General features: G+C 41.0%; 1 protein-coding gene across 4 annotated transcripts in view; it reads left to right on the forward strand.

Moving 5' to 3' along the window:
- The window catches only part of FAM13A (family with sequence similarity 13 member A), a 313318-nt gene that overhangs the window by 268935 nt on the left and 29486 nt on the right, over positions 1-14897 (forward strand). For all 4 annotated transcript variants that reach the window (XM_052641719.1, XM_052641721.1, XM_052641720.1 and 1 more), the window contains 3 exons: positions 770-846; positions 1208-1250; positions 10965-11112. In XM_052641719.1, the coding sequence (XP_052497679.1) occupies positions 770-846; positions 1208-1250; positions 10965-11112 (268 nt within the window). The remainder of the gene's footprint in view (positions 1-769; positions 847-1207; positions 1251-10964; positions 11113-14897) is intronic.

Below are 14897 nucleotides of genomic sequence, written 5' to 3' on the forward strand. Positions count from 1 at the left end.
GTCCCCCAAATGCAAACGTGCTCTTGTTTGCCTGTTTGCAATCTTCCTGCGTGGGGACAGCTTACTTGTGCTCAGTCACCTGGGTTGTATTTAGAAACCGTTGGCTGTTTTCACAGAGGCAATCAAAAAATCTTGCTAATATGCCTCCCGACAAGTGTTAAGCCCTCTCCGTCAGTCTGAAATACATGCTACTTGAAGTAAGTTTCCTGTTTATTTTTTTCCATTTGGCTAATATGAAGATGAACATTATATATCACAGAAGAAAAGGCTCTTATGTTGACTCCATGTCTTTCTGATGGCTATTTTGCAGTTTAGATACAAGCCGCCATATCACCTCAGATCATTTTGACAAGAAACACTGAAAAGATGTTAACAGGCAATGAATGTGACATTGGCTTCTGATTGCATTAAAAGTCAGATTCCTCAGGTCTAGTTCTAATGCTTCCCTAATATTCTGAGAGTCTGGGTTTTGCTCTATTTAGCTATAAAATGTGGACAGCACCTAACAGGAACACTGTAGGCCTAATGACCATTTCTGTCTGCTGTCAAATGCTTTTGTTAATGGAATGATGAAGTGCAATTACAATTTTATACCAACAGTGTATAATAAAGTATCATAATTTTTACCAATTTTAACAAAGTTGGGAATCTGAGGACTAGAATGAATTAGTATCTACTTATTATCTCATGTGTCTGTCTTAAAGAAGGATCTGTTGTTATGTACTTCTTACCATTACTGCTGGACAACAAGTGGTTTGTTTTGATATAGAACATGGAAAACCTCAGTCCCACACCATCTCATGAGAGGACTGGATCTGATCATGTTGAACTGATGTCGGATGGAAGGTAATTTTAAGAGTTTTCTCCTAACACCATTTATAAGAATGTGAATAAACTTTTTTTCACTTAGTGCAATGTGCATTCAAAGAACTAAAAAAACATAAAATTAACAAACCCTATATTTACCAACAGCATTTTACAACAAGGAAAATGCTTTAGGATGGGAAAATCTACTATGGTGCTATTAAAGACAGATAATCATATTCATGTCTTATGTTGTTTCTAGGTTTCAATTTTTTGTTTTGTTTTTTAATTTCATAATCATTTTATTTAGAGCTACTGAAGTTCTAAAACAAGGAAAAGTATAATTTCAATGAATGAGAAGCATTGTTATAAAACAGACTGACAGTTTATATTTTGTTTGTAGCAAGGAAAATGAAAAGGATGGCAGACAGACCCAGCATTTTGAGGTGAGTAGCTACCAAGTAAGATTGTGACTGTGACAGGACTGTTCTGACATTCTTGAGAGTCCCTGTGAAGATTTATTGGCTTATCAATAAGAGGTGATGAGATTAAGTGACAGTTGTTGAGAAAGGCAAATATTGAGACATAAAAATTCCTTGAGAGATCATAAGAACTCTATTCTTTTGGTTTTTTTTTAAATTCTTTTATTTGACTTGTGAAGATAAATTTTAATACCAGGGAGATTTCTCCTTAGATTTTTTTCCATAAAATAAGACAAAAGCCAAAGCTACTGGTTTGATTTTCCATGAATTCAAGCATTTTTTTAAGTGATTGAGACAGATAATAGTGAATCATAGTGGATTTGTCACAGAGATAATTTCATTAATTTTCAAATTAACATAAAATCATTTCAAGTTATTAAATTCATTTCCTGAGTTTTGTGTCTTGTTTTAAGTAAACAACAGAGAAAATAATGTCTAACTCCCTTCTATTGTCTGTATCTTAATGTTTCGGTGACTTTGCTAGCTTCCCTGTTGTCCTCTGGTGACATTGCCTTCCTGACCCAAGTTATTTGATTTTCTTTGTCCCAATGCTGGCTTCCATTCAGTGTGCTGAGCTTCATTTTTCATTCATGCTTGTGTATATAATTCACTACTTCCAAATGCTTCCAGCTGCACCTTCAGTCTTACGATCAGCTTTCTTTTTGGCAAGAATTAAAGCTTTTTTCAACCTGTTCTTGGATTCTGACTTGATATGTTAATTATGCATAGAATCCCCCCTCTAACCACTGATTCCTAACCTTTTTTGGGCAGTAACCTAACTCACTGATGGGTTGTTCAGTAATATATATACTGAGTCCTACTATGTGCAGGCAATATGCCAGGAGCTGGGATTTAATAACAGCTGCAGTTCCTACCTCCGTAAAGTTTTCCAATCTAGAAAGTTAAGAACTCGAAAGCTATGGACCCCCTTCTTAGAAAAACGCACACTTATGTTGAATTTGGTATAAAATTGCTGGAAATGAATGGCCACCTGACATGACCACCCCCTAGTTCTCTAGATTCCTCATATTTCCTCTTTGTCATCTGTCATGGGCACTTCTTCATTAACCCAGCCAGTCAATAGGAGGGGAGGCTTCTCCCTGACTTCATAGCTTCTGAGCCACTGCTTCATCCTTTATTTCCAACTCCTTTATGCCTCCTTCCTTGGGACCCAGGCAAAAAGCAGACCTTCTTTCTAGTCTCTAGTCAGTTTTTCAGAGCACAGTGTTCCCATGATACTGTTTTTAGTTTCCTTCTGTTTCATCCTTTTTCTGCTCCCTTCCTCTTCTCACAGTGAGCACCTACTCATCATGCCATTGAACATTATTTTAAAGAAAATGGCTTTGCCCGCCTCCTGGAGAGGTATTCTCAGTTCTCCCCTTTTCTGCCTCTTATCTTTAGGCGATAAAAGGGTAGAGAACAGCCTTTGGGATGAACTATGTAACATTAACTCATAAATTCCAAGTGGCACCCAAACAAATGCGTGCTGAACTCCGTTTGTCTTGGTGTTTTTGTGGACAGCTCTCACAGCAGATGCATCACAGGGAAAGAATCTCAAGCCTTTCTGCCATGGGCCAGGAACTATTCTTACATGTGTTGCCCATGTGCGTTTACCAATCAGCACCTAGCCCACCGTTGGCGCTTCTGAAGCACTCACTATTAATAATCATTGCCATCATGGTTGTTTCAGCGAGGAGATAAAATTAGGCAGTGAGTTAAAATCCAGACTAAGCTCTCCGTGTCATCCTTCTTTCACAACTGCACCAACAGAGGGAAAAAAGGCATCACTCCACGAGATGAGGATTCTTTTTCTACTTGTGACCACATGTGTTTCCTTCACTGAAAGATACTTTATGATTGAGGAAGGACTGTGAAAGATCTGACTTCCATTTTTAAACCTCTTTCCCATGCTATTATAATTTCCTACATTTTAATATATGTAGCACTTTCTAAAACTTATGGAACTCAAATTGTCTGATTTTCTGATAATACTGCACTAATTCCTAAATTTCAGAAATGAAAAGTGAGTCTAGAGGTTGGTTACCCCTCCTAGAATTCTGTTTAGCTGGTTTTTTTTTTTTTTTTTCAATTTCCTATAACATCAGATTTACATGCCCACTATGAATGGATATGGTAACGTTCCCAGTTTCATTTCCCATTAAGGCAGATTGTGTCCATCCTAAAGGAGATCAGTCCTGGGTGTTCATTGGAAGGACTGATGATGAAGCTGAAACTCCAATACTTTGGCTACCTGATGCGAAGAGCTGACTCATTAGAAAGGACCCTGATGCTGGGAAAGATTGAGGGCAGGAGGAGAAGGGGACGACAGAGGATGAGATGGTTGGATGGCATCACCAACTCAGTGGACGTGAGTCTGAGTGAACTCCGGGAGTTGGTGATGGACAGGGAGGCCTGGCGTGCTGCGGTTCATGGGGTCACAAAGAGTCGGACACGACTGAGAGACTGGACTGAACTGAACTGTCCTCATTAATGTTGCCCTTTTAATTTTTCCTTGTAAATGCTCAGATTCATAGAAGACAACACAACAAATGACAGCTATTGGAGAAAGGTGATTTGTCTTTCTTGTTTGACGAATACCTTTAGTCTCAGAAATGCTTCTCAGAGGGATACACAGGCAGGGAAAGGCCATCTTAGAGTCTGCTGCTCAAAGGCAAATGCAGGCACAACTTTATTTTTTAAATAATCATTTTGAAGCCTTAGGTATGTTTTTGTTTGAAGGCATGTATTGAAAAGTAAACAGATCAATCCTTTCTTGTATGTCTCGTTAATTTCTTTTACCTATACACCTAATTTTACCCAGAAGGAGAGTCTGCTGAGGTCTCAGATGGTCAGTGATGAGAATTATCCTTTTCTATTTCATCTGCATTTCTTAAAGTGGTTTGTATTAAAATTCGTTTAGTGACACATTGGCAATGGGGTAAAAAAAGTTAGAGTCACTTCAGAGTGCCAAAAATTTAATTATGATTTCTTCAGCTAAGTTTTGGAAAGGTTGATGTTTTTATAAAATAGGATGAAATGTGCTGGATGAAATAGGATGACACGTGCAAGGGCTGAAGCCCCCTGTTCCCTGAGCATGTGGAGTTCAAAGACTTTGTTCTCTTGTTTGTTTTTAAACTCATTTGACAAGTGGAAGTATCCAGGAGAGAGGTCATCCTTAAAAACAGAAATTTCTAGATTCTGAAAGATAACCCTGAAAGAACAGGTTTTCAGAGTTCTGTGGAGTTTATGCTTTATGTTTCAGCTTGATTCCTTCTGACAAGCTGTTTTCTATTGTTGAGGTATTTCATGTTTCTGTATAAAATCCAGAACAGTAAAATGATAACCTTATATTTAATCCTTTTGTCAGAAAAGCAAAACATGTAAAAGTTTTTAATTATGTGGTAGAGTATGCAGTTATCTGGGAGAGATCATTATAGTCAGAAGTTGAAGTGTTAAATTCCTTCAAGATATTTTTACATTCTTTATGCTTTCTAAGCCTACTGCTTAGAAGGGCTTAGAAGCATACCTTTGATAACAAACAGGACATTCATAATAAACAAAAGACTATTTCCCTTTTTCTTATCCTGCTTCAAAAAAAAGGAAGAGAGAAGGAGAAAAGATAAGACTTTCTAATCAAGCATGAGAATTAATATTAGTTATCACAGGAGCTCAAGTGAAGGCTTGTATTTGCATTGAGAAGGTTTGAGATAAATTCTGAAATATCCTCATAAACAAGTATTTATGAAATGGATGACTCTGTTATTTCAGCCTCATTGTATTTCATGGAAGCTTTAGGATTTTGGAGAAGGGAATAGCAACCCACTCCAGTATTCTTGCCTGGAATATTCCATGGACAGAGGAGCCTGACGGGCTACAGTCCATGGGGTTGCAGAGTCAGACACGACCTAGTGACTGAGCACAAGTACTGGTTCTGAAACTAGAACCGGAAAGATTTGAAAAGCTCTGTTTGTTTAGATTCGCTTCCAATTCCATCCAGTCTTGAAAGGCTACTGAAGCTTGGTAATTCACATGAATTTGGGGAATTTGTTATGTTTATTTTCCTTTCTTGTCAGGCCAAACAGTAAATGTTTACACTTCATGTGGCTCTTCTGTTAACTTCTCTGGCTCCTTCCTGTGCACACTGCCTTGTGGAGGGCGCTGATACTGTCCTGCCACTTCCTATCCAGATCCTGTGCAGGTAGGGAGAGGGGGTGGAACAAACATTCACCAGTGATTTGAGGCCAGGAAGGGAGTGGAGGACGGCAGAAGATGAGACGGTTAGATAGCATCACCGACTCAGTGGACATGAATCTGAGCAAACTCCGGGAGATAGTGAAGGTCAGGGAAGCCTGGCATGCTGCAAGCCATAGGGTTTCAAAGAGTCAAACATGGTTGAGCGACTGAAGAACAACAAGAAGGAGCAGAATGAGTGAAGTCCGGCCAGGCCCAGCCAGACAGGGACAAATCTTAACAGGAGTGAGGTGGATAGACTGGTAGTTAATGGCTCCTTGACCTGACCATGGAGTGTAAAGTGTGGTCCCAGGCTAGGGGAGCTCTCTCTTGTTTGCTCCCTAGCATCCTGTGCTTTTCTTCTATAACATGCATGTGACTTGGCACTTATATGATCAGTGAATCCCTTCCACTCTGAATCCCCCATCTCGTTAATTCTTGTAATTCCAGTGCCTACCACATAGTATGTGTTCAATAAACACTTCCAAATGAATGAAAGGGAAAGGGAGGTAGTGTATAAATGGAATTAGCATCTCTTCTACAGTTATGACAAGCTAGCTCTTTTTACACTACATATTTTTCACTTTATCTTCCCAACTGTTTGAAGTTATGGTCCTGTATTAGAGAAAAAGAATCTCAGATACAAAGTTTACTCATTGAAGATCCTGCTGCTGGTCACCTGTGTTTGAACTCAGATCTCTAACTGTAAAACCCATATCTGCCATGCCATGTTGTCCCTCTGAAGAGCCAGTCACTCAGTTTATTTCATCACATAAATATTTAGCATGTTTTCATACAGTGCCACATTTTTGACGGGGTTTTGTGTGTGACAGCACAAGGATCTCTGAGTTGAAAATTATGCAATGAATGCATTAACCCAGATTTAACTGAAGATACAATTTGTGTAAACAACGAAAGTTGAAACCAAAAGATATTTTTGGTATTTAAGACTGTCCTTGACGTTTGCACATTAATGATCTAATAGGAGAAACAGTCACGTACACAGGCCTGACGCTCCATGATAAGACTACTAGAGGGTGGGAAGCCTGGCAAGGTGCCTCATCAGACTAGGCTGACAGATATTTGAAGTAAGAGGAGTTTTTGGCTCATGTGTTGCTACAAAGCAGTATCCTTACTCCATGTACATGCATACCTGGGTCCACGCTATCAGCCCCCTCTGCCAACACCAGCAAGGTGACCATGTCAGCAGAAATTGGGAATCAGGTCTTCAGATACAGCAGCAGACGAGAGAAAGAGCTCCCTGGGGAACTGGTCAGAGCACAGCAGCACAGGGCCGTGCCTGTGAATGTGCTGGTGAGCGAGCCCTGCCACGTGTGTCCCTGGCTGTGTGAGCTCGTGTGGGTTTATGAAGGACACATCTCTCCCTTGCTGTGCAGAAAATCAGCCAGGGAGTCTGGAAGTCCATGTATATCAAGCACATGTATGTCTAGGTCTTCAGTGTGAGTGACGCCCTGTTATTTATGGCACAGCGCACATCCTTGACTCCAAATACAGGGACCTCTTTGCTGTTCCTAAACATACACAACATGACCATGCCTCAGGGTGTTTGCACTTGCTTTCCTTCTTCCTGGAATACTCTTCCCTCAAAGAGTGTCTCCTTTGTGTTTCTGCTCACATGCCACCTTATTGGAAAGGCCTTCCCTGGCTACCCAATATGAGATAGCAGGGCATGGCCCCTACCTTCAGCATCCTCCTTACCCTGCTGTATTTTTCTCTGTAGTCTATGTCACTGCTTGACTTCTTTTTGTTTATCAACTGTCCCCTTCTGTAAGATTGATTAGGGCAGAGATTCATTTGGGCCACTGAAGTTTCTCCAATGTCTAAAAAACCATCTAGCACGTGATAAGCCCTCAAAATGATTTCTTAGATGAATGACTAAATAAATTTTTTCTTTGTATCTCTAGCACCTGATGTATAATAGACAGCCCTATTACATGTATGTAACATGTAGTATATACTGTTATAATTGAATGGTGGGAGTTTAGTCGCTAAGTTGTGTCCAATTCTTAACAACCCCATGGACTGTAGCCTACCAGTCTCCTCTGTCCATGGGACCGTAATTGAATAAACTAGTAAGGTTTAGACCTGATTCTCTTTGTTAGAATGATAGAGTCCTGTCAAGGCCGTCTATTCCAGTGTCCTACCTAGGGTGGTGCTCCCTCTCCTACATCCCTAACTCCCAGACTCTGAACACCGTGAAGAGCAGCTCACCAATTCACAAGGTAGTCCGCTGTTGCCTTGCACCGAAATCAAGTTTCCAGAGCTCCACAGAGCACAGTTGAGTCTGTTGCTCTAAATGTCAGCTCCTAAGTGCAGGGAGCTTGCACGTCTCACACAGATCCTGGGACAGAGTGGGTGCACTAAACCGTGTTGTTGAAGGAATGAATAAACCCAGACATTTTAGAGAAAACAAAAACTTAGGAAAAATTTTCTAACTAATTAATTTCTAGTTAATTTTTTTTTACTTTGAAATTGGTGCAAATTCACATGTGGCAGTCATAAAAAGTGCACGTTTTAAGTCAGCTTTTTTTTGCACGTTTTAAGTCAGCTTTTGTGTCTGCGTAATTTGGGGATTTCCCATGTGTCGTGTCAAGCACTGCAGACTGTCAAGCGCTCTGAGGGGACACGGGGAGCAAAGCCAGCAGCTGGTGTGAGCAGAGGACACAGGTTGCCTCTGAGCCCAGCTCTGAGCCTGCAGGTGTTCCTAGCACTGTGCATTCCCATGCCTAAGACATCAGCCTGGAAAACACACATTTCTCCATTACTAGTCTTTTTGTTTTGTTTAAGTATTTGTTTGTTTCACTGTGTGGCTTGTAGGATCTAGTTCCCTGACCAGAGATCGAACCCAGGCCCCCTACAATGCAAGTGTGGCGTCTTAGCCACTGGGCCACCAAGGAAGTCCCCAAGGCTGTTTTTTAAAATCCTTCAATGGCTTTCCATTATCTACCACAGGATAAAATCCAAACTTAGCCCAGCGTGCAAGGCCTCTGTCAGCCCAGCCCCTGCTCATCCAGCACGCGTGTCATCTGTGCTGAAGGCTGGCACCCAAGCCTCATCTCCCCTGCACTCGGCATCCCCTGCCCCTGCCCAGCCCTGTGCCCACAGCCTCCCCTCCTCCTTCCCTCTGTGTGGGGTGCCCTCCTCCCCGACCCTCTGACCCACAGGGCCCAAACACCTTTACTGTTGTTGATCAATGATGGGAACACGAGTGGCCCTTTTCTCTAATATCTTTTCCTAATGCATCCAAGACTGCCCTGCCTCTGTTGTAGCACGTTTCTCCTTGAATTGCAGTTGTATAAGCCTCCTCTAACTCCTCTCTTGAGCATTTTGAGAGGTAGCAATATTTTACTCATCTTCCTATGGTGCCTAATAATAGGAAGAGGGATCACTTCCATTTGTGTGTCTCTGCCCCAGGCACCATGCTTAGAGGCCTTTTCTACTTCTTCTCAGATCTTCAAAGGAACCATGCAAGATGGGTGTTATTAATGCCGCTTTATAGTTTAGGAAGTGGAGGCTCAGAGAGGTGAAACGCTCAGCCAGGGCACCGAGCTACTCAGTTGCTCTTCAATCCCAAGTCTGCCTGGAAGGAAAACCCCCGTCCGCTCCACCGCCTCACAGGGTCAGTGCTTCACAGATGTTCCTGGTGAAGAAAGTGCCATACTTACACCATGGAATCACATTTTTTATATTCTTCCCTTTTTTCTGTCTCTAAATATAACAGGTATTAGAGCTCTTTGTTGAGGAAGTGTTTATTTGCTATATGAGGTTCTGACACACACACAAATGGTTGGTGACTAACTGATGCTGTAACTTTTAAAAAGCTGAGCACCAGATTGGGTCCTTCAGTACTGGTCTCATTAGGATTCAGCTCAGGAAACAAATGATTTTTGTGGCATAAATACTTAATCTGTGTGTGTGTGTGTGTGTGTGTGTGTGTGTGTGTGTGTGTGTGTGTGTGTGTGTTTCCCCCCCGTATAATAGACAAGCAGAGTTTTTAAAGTGTCTTAAAGCCCCATGAACTGACTGGTGATTTCATTTTATCCCAAATGTGAAGAAAATGCTTCATTTCATGGAAATACAGTAGTAAAAGCCCTGACTATTCCCCTGGTGATATCAAAGTAGGTTGAATAGCTATTAAAAGGAGCTGGAAGTCTTAGTAGTGCTTTATTTTAAGCATAAGAACATTTCTCATACATTAACAGAAACATTTATGATTTCCCAGATGTTTGGGTTTTTTTTTTAATTTAATGATGATATATTTGCTCAAATAAATTTCTAGTTATTCTCAAAGAAAATCTTTTGTACAAATCTGTGCTACTGGAGAAATGTTTTTGTGAGGCAGCACTTTTGTTTATAATTTCGTGACGGGGGAAGTATGACAATGGTTGGGTTTACTGGATGCCAAAAGAACAAGGTAAAAAAGACTAAATTGCAGTGCATTTTTAAAAATATAAAATCGCTTAGTTAAGATAGCCTTGTGTTGAGGGGGAGTTTTCCCATTCCTCCGATGTCCTCGCCTGGTGCAGATGCCACCAGTAAATAAAACCAAGGGTGCTGAGTATTTACTATTCAGAGTAGATGAATAGTAGGAAAAGAAGTGACAGTTGCATATTTGTAAGATATAAATTATGCCTTGCTGACTTGCCAGCTCTTGGCTTTTTACTTTAAAAAATAAAAAAATGTCATGCTCCCTGTGTAATTTTGGCTCATTTCCAGAGTCCGTATTCCTTACTGCTAGCTGGTAGCTAGCAAGCCACCCCCTCCACCACCACCACCCGTGCTGTTTGAATTTGCGCAACAATGCTTGAATACTCAGAGCTCCTCCATAAATAGTCTGTTCTCCCCACACCGTGGCGAAAACAGTCACAGGAAATCTGGGAATGTGCAGCTAGCCCCGCTTAATTGCTCTAAGCCTGCAGGGCCAGCAGGAGAGCACGCGTGTGCACAGCCTCTGCTCCTGGCCCTGCAGGACTGTTTACCTAAGGGGCAGAGAAGGCTGCGTGAGAGAGACACCATGTTGCTGCTACAGCCTTAGCAACAACGGTAGCTGAGTTTTGGGTTGTTATTTACAGTCTGGAGAGCCATACTCCTTTAAGGAAACACAAACTCCTTTTCCCTCCTTCCTGGCCCCAGTCAGTTATCATCCAGTCTGTCAGCTGCCAGCAGTTATCAAGAAGAACAGCCCTCGGAAATGATCTTGTCTTTCTCCCAGAAGAAAAGTTAAAGGCACACAGATGGGCAGTTGCTTTCTGCATGCAAGTGACCAGCTAGCATCCAGGGGGCATCAGGCTATGATTTTGGTTTTAGTGCCGGGGACACCAGCAGCTGTGGCTTGGGAGGTTTTGTTCAGCAGGAGTGGAATTGCTGCAGACGTTTTGGGGTCTTGGTGAACAGTAGAGATTTGAGGACGTTGTGCTGTTGTCACAGAACCCCACAATGAAGATCCAGGAGCATCCCAGCCTGCCTGACAGCAAGCTGCAGAGGACTCCGGATGCTGATGACCAGCAGGAGAGCTTTGTGTCCGAAGTGCCTGAGCTGGACCTGGCTGCACTGTGTGACCAGAAGAGCTGGGAAGGTAAGGCTGTCAGATATTCGGATGATTTAATACTGGAGAATCACACGTAAATTAGCAGAAAGGAGAAGCATGTTGGGTGCGTGGGTGAGAGCAAGAGCTCTGTGTGCAGAAGTAGCCACATTTCTAAATGACTGAAAATCCTTCCCCTGACATAGGAATGTGTCACGTTCGGTGTTGCCAAGAGTGATTGCAATCTAAGAAGGAAAATGTGCTTGCCCTTTATTCTAGTGTCACCTTGCAGCCCTTTTTTTTTTTTCTTCCTGACTTACCAGGAGTGCTGAGATGTGAGTGCATTTTCCTTCTAGGAGTACCAAGCTGAGTAACACAGAACTGGTGTGCATTTTGGATTCGCTATCAGTGTTACTGACCTTCCCCCTGCTACATGGTGACCCTCTACCTTCCTCATTAAATCTCCTCCTCACTTTTCAAGAAGAATACTTTGATTTGCTTTGCTTCCATGTCTGTTTTTATGGATAAATTTTTAAAATCCAGGTTAGCAAACATAAGGAATCTGCTTATCAAAGAGAACACTGAATAAAAGTGCTTCGTATTGAAAGCCCATAATGTAGTTCTTGAGACTGGTTTTCCTAGAGATCTTTGACATAAATGTTAGACATTTATCTCTGCAGAAGAGGGTATCCTCATCATGTCAAACCTGTATTTCAGGGAGGATCTGCAGTAGTTCTCTCAAGCTGCTGTTCTTCCATGATCCATATGTCTGCATCCAGACACGTATCAGGGTGTCTCCATAATAAGTGCCCATCTGCCTCTCGACAGTCTGTGTGTCTGAAGGTAGAGAGAGGGAGAAATTGTGCTCCTGAGTTCAGAGCCGTGGCCTGAGTTAACACAATGACTTAAAGAATCACAATTATTAAAATAAAAAGTCAGTCTTTTTCAAAAGCACCTAAGTTTGCTTGTCTTCTGCCCCCACCTCTTTTTTTTAAACCAAAAAGTATTCATTATGTTAATGATCTTAAGATGGTCTAAGAAGACCACAAGGTGAAAAATAGTGGCACCATGATACTTCTCAAATCCAGGGCTTCGGTGAAATGAAATCAAAATGGTTTTTATTCTGATTGTCCCTCTTTGCAATCTAAGAAACACATTCTTTTTTTTTTTTCATGTAATTAGGTGGTGAATATGAGATTTTGGTCAGATCTTCCCAGTATCCACTGCGGGGAGGAAATTCACGGTTTTTTGTTTTAAGTGATACATTCCAGGGTAGTATTTGTTGTTGTTCTTTTGCGTACTTTGAAATAATCAGGTGTGCTTTTAACTCATACATTAAAAACAGCCTACCCCACCAAGGTCCCATGGTAGCCACTGTTGCCCAAATTTAAAAAAAAAAAAGCAGTAGCCAAAACAAATGCTCTGTTTGGGCTTCAGGAATATGGTCTCCTTATATCATTAACATACAGCTCTGGATTAAAAGCTCTAGGATTTTTTGGTCAGAATTCAAATTGGCCATATTTTCTTGATGATTTAATTATTCAGGAAAGGGGCTAGTAGAGTCTCCTCCTGTTGAAGCGGACTCAGGTGTTGGATTTTTTTTTTAATCATGAATTTATAGTCCCTTCCAACACACTTAAAGAGGCTAAATATAAAGCAGAAAAAAATCTCTCCAGACTGGTTGAAAGCTAACTTATAATTAGAACTGTTTCATTACTTTATATTAAGAACTTTCTGCCAGATAATAATATGAGGGAAATAACATTTTGTATTGGGAAGCTGGGTGAAATTTTTAAAGCTTATGCCAAGAAAAAGTACATTTTATTAGGATTGTGTTATCCATATAATTTATAAAATGACTTGTTTTAACTTTTTCTTTTTGCCAGTTACTACATTTGTCATTGAACTTGCATACCTCAAAAATCTACATGGTTTCATTTCAAGGTTGTTTTGATTGATTATTTACTGCTTTCAGTATATTTATTTTTATTTATTTTAAGTGTCCAAGTTACATTTTAGCAGTAATACAGCTGTAAGTATAGTCCAAATAAAGGAATATTTTGCATGAAGGATAGTTAAGCCGAGAGCAATCATTTAAGCCACTGAAATATCACCTTTTTCTATAGGTTTAGTGAAAAACAAAAATGGTCAGTCCCCAGTAAGGAATAAACTTTGTACTAATTTAAACTGTGCAACCAGTACAACAAAATATATAAACAAAAGTAATAGTTACCGAAACCATATGAACCAGTATCCATCTATAAGTCTCCATCGGTAGTCTCCGGACCCCCCTGCAGTGTAGCCAACTCTTTCTGATTTGTTTGCTTGTTCTCCATCCCCACGCATGGCTCATACTCTCTCATACGTGTAGAATAAGAGACTGTCAGGTGAGAGAGTACTTAATGGGCAACCTGTGGGTACTGGCCACTACAGTGCATGCTTTCCCATGAAAATGATGTTCTGCGGCTTCTGAAGCATATGGTACTGGGAAAATAAAAAGGAAAATGAAGCTGTTAATAAGTTCCACAGACTACTCAGAGTGGAACCCTCTCAGAGTGAATTGGAGGATCAGAGTCCAGTCCCACTCATTGACAGATAAATAATACACGCTTGATCTTTTTTTCCTTTATGTGTAGCTCTGTATTAGGGCATATTATTTGATCTGTCCATGTGAAAGCATCATTATCATCACTATTACTAGAGTTTGCACTCTCCAAAATTAAATGAACACCCAAATCAAATGAACTTAGTTATTTAAAACCCGTGAAAGTTGCATAATTAAAATGTCCATTATCAGCCAATTCATGTTGATTTAGGACACCCTTGTGGAAGTACTGAGATGTAAATACTCAGCTACTCTATTAGATTTGTCCTGGTGAAATCAAGTTTTATAGAACATTTTAAAGGATATAAAGTACTTCAGATATCTTATTCATCACTTACTGCTTATCTTATCAAAAATAACTGTGGGCAGGAAATTCTCTTTAAAAAGCACTAGAGAAGCGAGGAATCTTTAAGATCTTACAGCTGAACCCTCACATTATACAGCTAAGAAAGTTGAGGCTAAAAGAGGCAAAATGATGATTTAAGATCACAAAGTCTCCTGACTTCCACCTAAATGCCTCTTTTAAGCAATGCTAGTTCAGTATCACAGCAGGCAGTGGACTATGATAGTTAAGAGGCAGACACGTGGAGAGGTCAAATTCTGGCTCTGCCACTTAACTAGCTTTGTGGTCGAGTTAGTCAGCAGGTCTCAACAGGAGACATAGTACATAATAACAAATAGTAGGGGCTTTCTGGGTGGCTCCGTGGTAGAGAATCCACCTGCCAATCCAGGAGTTGCCAGAGATGTGGATTCAATCCCTGAATCTGGAAGATCCCCTGGAGGAGGAAATGGCAACCCACTCCAGTATTCTTACTAGGATAATCCCACGGACAGAGGAGCCTGGTGGGCTTCAGTCCATAGGGTTGCAGAGGGTCAGGCAGGACTGAAACAGCTGAGCACAGCACAGCACAGCTGTAGTCGTATCAACTTAGTATGTTTGTTGCAGGGATTATATGAGCTAACACATACAGAGTGCTCAGCACAACCTTGTGATAGACACTATGTGTTATTTTGGATTGATGAAGCTGGCTAATAAGGTTCTGGTAGTTTGTGGTGAGACTGTTGGAACAATTTAACAGAACAGTCGTTCTCAGGTTACATTTTGGAATTCTAAGGAAAATTTTATGAAAGGATTTTCCCAGTGAAGACCCCCCACCAATGGGGTTTCCATGTCCCTGTATCTGGGATGTAAATGTACCTCCAGCACTGCTGGGTAGCCTCCTTGGAAGAC

Source organism: Budorcas taxicolor, chromosome 6 (assembly GCF_023091745.1).
Source record: "Budorcas taxicolor isolate Tak-1 chromosome 6, Takin1.1, whole genome shotgun sequence".
In the NCBI taxonomy this organism is placed as follows: Eukaryota; Metazoa; Chordata; class Mammalia; order Artiodactyla; family Bovidae; genus Budorcas; species Budorcas taxicolor.